Genomic DNA, 6,952 nt, shown 5'->3' with positions numbered 1-6,952 from the left:
CCAACCCCACTTGGTGCTTCGCACATTAAATGGCCCCTATACCTAGATTAGGTGAAGACAACTGAAATATCATTAAGGATAGTGAGTGTAATTGTGAATATTTATGGTACCTTGTACTTATATAAATTTCAGGTAAAAATATACTTTATGTTTTCGGGTAGTAAACTTATAAAATTCAATATTTTCTGCAGATGTATACAAATTCGCTTTTTTCAATTTAGAACTAGGAAATTTCCTTACCAATTGATAGATGCAAACAAGAAGTCTTAAATTGTTAATATTTCAGTATACCATGCAACCTATACTCTGCAAATTTCAGTTTGATATTAAGCCGCTTTCAGGAAAGTAAGAATAAGAGCTGGTAAGCCAGCTTTCCACTAGGTGAATTTATTCACGAAAATTGAAAGAGTTTTGCGAAGCGAAATAATGCACAGCCAATCAGAGCTCAGAAAAAGACTTTGTTGTGCCCATGAGCACCTAATCGAATCAATGATTTATATATCACGCCAGTAGCTCCGAGAGGTTGGGCGTACGGGGCAAGTGCCCCGGGCTGCTATATTAATAAATAAATATAAAGAACAAAAATAAGCATTTGAATACTGTAAATGGAAAGATAGCTTTTACTTTTCATGTTACTATTAAGCACTCTATTAATTAATTAGTCCTCTAATCCATTAAGGGGGGGGGGGGGGGGGGGGGGGGGTTTCGACCCAGGCAGCAAAGCTGACTTAGGGCCTGTGTTGCGCTGACATATCAATGGCAACAATGTTTCTGAAAAATGCGTACCACAAATGTTAACACTCATTTGTAGTGAGAAATAAGGAAGCACTTGCATGATTTTTTCAAGACAAAGGTGTTCAGGTCACACAAAAATTTGCTTAGTGGAAAACTGCTTTCAGTATGTTCTATCATTTTTGCAAAAGCAATCTATTGTATTTTTAGCTTTAGACAAAAAAAAAAAAAAAAAAAAATTGGAGAAACTTTTCGATACAAATCTCATTGAAATTTGATAACATAGTATTTACTCTGTTTAAGTGAGCAGTTCATTAACATTTTTTTAGTTTTTCCAAATTGTATCCAATGGTAGTACAGTAGTTATATCCAATGTTATGACAATGCGAGTAGAAAGCTTAGGAAGAAAAGGGTATTTATTAAAGAAGCAGAAAAATATTCATTTACTAAATTGTATTTATTGCTGTATAAATTTTATTATCAATAGTTTTTATTGTATTTCTTGTGTTTCATTTTCCAGTAAACATACATAAAATCAAGATGATTGTTTTAAGACAATACAGTTAGTTTCATCAGCTGTAGGCAGTCAGTTAGTCATCTATTTTTCCATCATTGCCTTAGAATAGATTATATCTAAATCTGATGCAGGGGCGACACCAGCTGAGGGCAGGGGACAGGGCCCCCTTTGAGAGAAAAACGATTACATTTATGTTTTATATACAGTATTAGACTCTAAAATCAATTAAATAAGCCTTCGAAACCCTTAAATTCACATAGTTTTCAGGGGGCTTTGCCCCTTGGACCATTTCCAAAAGATTTTTAGCTGCACCCGACTACAACCACTTCGCTCTCGTCAGGGGCATCAAACCACTTGTTGGGAAAATCTTGGCGCCACCCTTGATCTAAGAATACAAAACGTTCTTTTTCACAATGCCCTCCCTCCGCCTAAAACAGCACGTAATAAAATGATGATTGCTGCCAATTAAAGACCATCATTTTTTTATTTTCATATAAGGATAAATAAACTTTTGACACGCCTCCCCCTATAGTGTATGTATTGTACCCGTATGAAAATGATGAAAAATAGATGACGACTTTAATACTATCCTCTAAAAAGTCCCTGGGTTTGAAAATAGAACTAGTAACCCAAGTTAATAGAAATATTTATTTGTACTGAATTGCATCCATTAATTTCTGTCTCGCACACGGTGGCAACATATCTCGTCGTCGCCTGATATGCACATGTACTCCATAATCTCGCACAGGTGTATCAAAGGCAAGAACTGTCTCATGATTGTCATTTAGTTTTGTATCAGTAATATCCAAATATTCCTCTATATTATGACTACTTTTGTCCTTTGTGTCCAACAAATTTTCCTGATCACTCAATTCAATATCACTATCATCTGATAAATCTCCTTTCAGCATTTTTTTCCGGCGACGTTTTTTGAACGTCAGTTCTAGTCCAATTTGTTGATTATTTCCGAGTTGTTTATTCACACGGACGCGGTCTTCATTTTCAAACTGAAGCCTGCCTAGTCGTTTTGGAATAGTCAATGGCTTGTCCACTACATTTGATTCATCTTGGTTTTCAACTTTCTTTTTTCTTCTGGATTTATTCTTCTGTGTGAAATGCAATTGATCAAACTGTGGAGAAACCTGCAATTAAAAAACATTTTTAACATCAGCAACCATTTACAGTGATTAAATTTAATAATAATGGTACATATCTGATTGTATTACGGGCACTGCAACAGTCAAATATATTTCAAAGACGTCAGTCTTTTCTGTTTATAGAATTCCTATCTGAAAACCACCTGAAAAGACACCATTGACCGATGGTTAAATTATTTTCAAGGATTATTTTCTCGCAAAGACAATTGACATTATGTTATTATAATTTTACTATTCTACTGTATTTATTAATTTTTTTATTGATTATTCTTTTCATCATTTTAAAATTATTACTGAAGTGATGCCTGGATACATAGGCAGTTGGACAAACCTGTTTGGCAGGGGGTATGACAATAATCAGCAGAGGCTAAGGATGCCTATAGGCCTGTTAGGATCCAAGGTTAGAGCCCTTGTGGGGCTTGAGAGGATAACTCCCCCTAGCGTCTATAAGAAAACCACATTTCTAATTCTGTCTGAGATGTTTTGGAATGTACGAATTAAGAAGCACAAGTTGGCAAATTACAAAATATTAAATTTTACCCAAGGTAGGTTGTTGATATCATGTACAAGTATTTTATCAGCTTCAACAGGGTGTTCAGCATTGTACACAGGACTACACAAGACTTTCATTGGCTCTTTGCAGGGACTGTCAGTAAACATCAGCTTTGGCTTTCGCTTGCTACTGCTCTTGTTTCTCTTTCTCCTGCCCATGATACTGAACCTTCACTTGGAACTGCAAAGAAAACAGACAACACTGTATTCATCACAGCAATCATAAAGTACTAGTGTTACCTAAAACTGTTCTGCAGTATTATGGCTTGGATCAACAGCAATAGTTAAATAAAGTTTTCGTTTGGTCGGAGCAACAAACAGCCACAAGCTATTGAGAGCTCAATTTAACAACAGGTAGCTGACTTTTCGTAAATCTGGTTTTTCAGAACTAAGCCGGGGACATTCTTTAAATGCAGACATTGCTTTACAAAATATCTGGAGCAAAGTTATGAAAAGGCTGTGTTACAAATTGTTGACATCCTTTTAACACCCAGATATGAACAATTGAATGCTGCTCTTAATTTTATTAAGGCTTATTTACACAGAGCATGAGAGCGGCACATGACAGCAGCACAAAAAAATAGAACCTATTAGGTTTTTTGTGGTAATCAGAACAGAACAAAGGTTGCTTGCCAGACTGCATATTAAGGCCGGCGCTGGGAATATATCCTCCGCACAAAAGGCCTAGAAATCCATCCGCGCATTTCAGAAAATATGGGCCGATTTCCGCGCAGATTTAGCCGAAAATTAGGCTTTGAATAAATTTTAATATACAAACAACCAATGCAATTATGCAGCAATTACGATTTCCACGCACCTATTTTCCTAGCAATTCTTTACGTTCAAATTTGAGCTAATTTTTTAGATATCCTCGGCGCAATTTAAAAAAACTCTACAGTATGGTTTGCCTGCATCACGGCTGTTGTGTTGCGCTGTGTACAGAAAGTGGACTGCACTATGCGACAGAATATGTTTGTAGCTATCACATGCTGCTGTTGTGCTCTGTGTAAATAGGCCTATAGGCCTTTATGTGATGAGTTTCATTCATTATTATTTGCAGCTAAAAAAAAAAAAATCAGACATGAAGAAACACTCAAAGTTTAAACATCACATGGAACCACAAAAAAGGAGGGCGACTGGCCTAGCTAGTTCCAATCCAAGTAATATTATATATAAATGTAGTATAGTACAAGGCCTAGGCTAGGTCTAATAATTATCATGATACGACAACAAGAATGCACCCCCTCCATGGTCCATGTGCCCTCTCAAGCCCGGCCAGAGAGAGTCTAGGTAGGTAGGTAGGCCTAGCTAGGTCTTGGCCCTATATAGGCTGTAGCCTATCTAAGTATCGGTCGTACTACTTCTGGGCCCTTAGCCCTATATAAAAGTGTATATCAAAGTAAAAGAAGCGTACATTTGAAATATCACAGTAATAAAACATTTGTATAGTACTAGGCTATCTCAGATTTTCTGCTCCGTGTGTGTTTTGTGTATGAAGAAAATTGACATGACATTACCTTAACATCCAATTATTTGCTTTTGATTGGTTGAATCAGCAATCTTTGTCCAATGAACACACGTGACATATATTGCCAAAGAAGCTAATTGAAAGACGAGTGGTGATTGGTGGATATAAAATAGTGTCCGTAAATTTAAATCTCGATCGTCGGAGGTCAGCGGAATTGTAAAAGGTTTTTAAATCTGAATCAACGTTTTATGATTAAAAACTATGGTCGTTTACTGTTTAGGTCCAAATTTAGTTCAGGTACAGTAATTGTATACATACTACTGTAATATTATTGATTTTATAGGCTAGGTTATTAATCTATTCATTCTCTCTAGGCCGGGCTTCCAGACCAGGATTAGGCCTAGGCTAGGCTAGCGTAGGCTAGCTGGGACCTACAACAACAGGAGGCAAGGCAAAGAAGGCGCTTCTTCTCACTTACTGGTGGAGCAGATGAGATAGGCATTAGGTAGTTAGATAGGCCTTCGCTAGGTAATAACTAACCAGCCTAGGCCTAACTAGGTTGTATATTTGGCTAGAATAGAAAGACCTACTTTTATTTTAAGACAGTTTCATTCTTGCATCCTGTCAAGTTTAGATAAAAAGGGCCTACTAAACTAAAAGGCTTAGGGATGGCATCATGGGTCAATCCTCACATAGCCTATAGGGCCTATACATAGGATAGGGGCCAGGCCTAGGCCTAATTAAAGATAAGATCAATCAAAATTAATAATTACGAGATTGCTGATAATAATGAAAATTATTGTAATTGTGAAATACTATTATTAATGACTATCATAATGTTTCTGAGTTATTGAAATTTTAGATATTTTGTTTTAAAGAGTGAAGACCAACAGTAACAGAGGCAATATTTATCTAGGCCTACTCCAGGTACAGTCGCAAAATGGATCAAAATACATTGTACTATCAAAAACCAAAAAATAATGTCCTCGGTGACATAAGTAATATTGCAGCGTCTGCCAGAGATGTAAGTGGTGGAAACAGTTCAAGGTTGAAGGAAGCACGACTGAGTTTTTCACGATTGACTGGTTCAAATATAGATCCACTTAAGTCAGATACAGATGGAGAAACAAAAACCAACGTGCCAATCTTAAACAGTTACGATAGCCTCGAAGAAAAGTCAACACCACTGAAGAAAAGAAAACGAGTCTACAGTGTTGCGATTCTGCGACATACAAAACCGAAAAAGGAAAATAAAAGTAACGAACATGAACTTGCAATTAATTCTGAAATGCAAAGGGAACCAAATGACTATTATCATGCACCTTCACCTTCTCTTGACTTTCAACAGCCTAACCATTTTACAAAAATGTTGAATACAGACATTCCTGCTTCGTCCTTGGGAAAAATCACAAACGAAGACAAACTTTACTTGGATAGTACTTCTACAAAAACATTTCGTATTGACGATGGAACTATACGCATCCTTGATAATGTAAAAGAAGAACCAGTTAGCAGCGCTACTGAAAATGAATATATAGACAATGTTTCCTCCGACACCTTTGCAGAAAGAGGTATATTATATATATCCACTTGTCAGTCTACTGTATTTCAACTAAATTGTCTTTCTATCACTAGATTGTGTAATTATGTTTGAACATTCCTTATTAAATGCCTGTCAACAACTTTCTTTAAATCCTCATGTTAAGATTTAATAGTTATTATTACAAGTACACTAAAAATTAATGACATATACAAAATATATACTGAATAATATATATAATTTTTTTAAAGTCTCATTTTAATATGAACATACAATATTCCAATTTTTAAGTGAACAATTTACAAGTTAAATGAAAAGATTATGACCCTTAATAATTTTTTTGTAGATTCAATTATGGATTCATCTAGAAGCCTTACAAACATGACTTGGTTACGTCAGCTGGGAGATTCTGATACATTAAACTCAAACCAGCAACAGCCTTTGATTTCGGGAACACATTTTCCACAAGTGAGTTTATAATTTATAGACAAAAGAAATTTGGCATTTAAAATGTGGCAAAGACAACTATTTGTGGTAAAGACGAGTGTGGCTTGTCTTTACCACAAATACAGAAGCTTCCAATCCTCTATTTTGAAGTGTATGTATGTTCATTTTTTTATTGGAATTCTACAAATTTTAGATATTTCAACCAATGGTTCAACATCACCAGCGTCCTCCATACTCTTATAGCGCCCTCATCCAGTTCGCTATAAGCAGCTCATCCACCGGCAGAATGACACTTCGCGAAATATATCAGTGGATAGAGGACAACTTTCCATTTTTCCGTACAGCAAAACCAGGTTGGAAGGTGGGTTACTCACGTATATAAATGATTACTTTTATTGCATACTGTATGATTGAAAATACTAACAAAATGAATGGCAAAACGTGACACTTGTCATAAAAAAAAAAGTTCATGCTACCCGTTTTTAACCATTTTTGCATCAATTATTAAAATAGATCTACCTAATAATGTTATTGTAATT

At 35.7% G+C, this 6,952-nt stretch overlaps 2 protein-coding genes across 4 annotated transcripts in view; one reads left to right on the top strand and one right to left on the bottom strand.

Moving 5' to 3' along the window:
* Positions 1–1,170: 1,170 nt before the first annotated feature.
* LOC117111896 lies at positions 1,171–4,486 on the bottom strand. The gene is made up of 3 exons (XM_033254925.1): positions 4,373–4,486; positions 2,947–3,139; positions 1,171–2,391 (listed from the first exon to the last, which is right to left on the bottom strand). Exons 2-3 carry the CDS (start codon positions 3,115–3,117, stop codon positions 1,897–1,899), a joined length of 666 nt encoding a protein of 221 aa, XP_033110816.1. The 5' UTR covers positions 3,118–3,139; positions 4,373–4,486; the 3' UTR covers positions 1,171–1,896.
* Positions 4,487–4,565: 79 nt separating this feature from the next.
* Positions 4,566–6,952, top strand: part of LOC117111877 (forkhead box protein M1-like) — a 4,878-nt gene continuing 2,491 nt past the window's right edge. The window contains exons 1-4 of one of the 3 annotated variants that reach the window (XM_033254897.1): positions 4,566–4,723; positions 5,305–5,997; positions 6,313–6,434; positions 6,607–6,774. In XM_033254897.1, the coding sequence (XP_033110788.1) occupies positions 5,367–5,997; positions 6,313–6,434; positions 6,607–6,774 (921 nt within the window). In that variant the 5' untranslated portion in view covers positions 4,566–4,723; positions 5,305–5,366. Of the gene's footprint in view, positions 4,724–5,288; positions 5,998–6,312; positions 6,435–6,606; positions 6,775–6,952 lie in introns of all 3 variants that reach the window. The other 2 variants (XM_033254913.1, XM_033254903.1) reach the window with 2 other exon arrangements.

Source organism: Anneissia japonica, unplaced genomic scaffold (genome assembly GCF_011630105.1).
Source record: "Anneissia japonica isolate Jap-2015-1 unplaced genomic scaffold, ASM1163010v1 scaffold7516_len108262_cov196, whole genome shotgun sequence".
Classification (NCBI taxonomy): Eukaryota; Metazoa; Echinodermata; class Crinoidea; order Comatulida; family Comatulidae; genus Anneissia; species Anneissia japonica.
This window is presented reverse-complemented; position numbering and strand designations above follow the sequence as displayed.

Coding starts and splice junctions, on each gene's coding strand:
- LOC117111896 (XM_033254925.1), bottom strand. CDS start 3,117: ATGGGCAGGAGAAAGAGAAACAAGAGCAGTAGCAAGCGAAAGCCAAAG. Junction 2,392..2,946: donor ATATCAACAACCTACCTTGG/GTAAAATTTAAT, acceptor TTTTAATTGCAG/GTTTCTCCACAGTTTGATCA.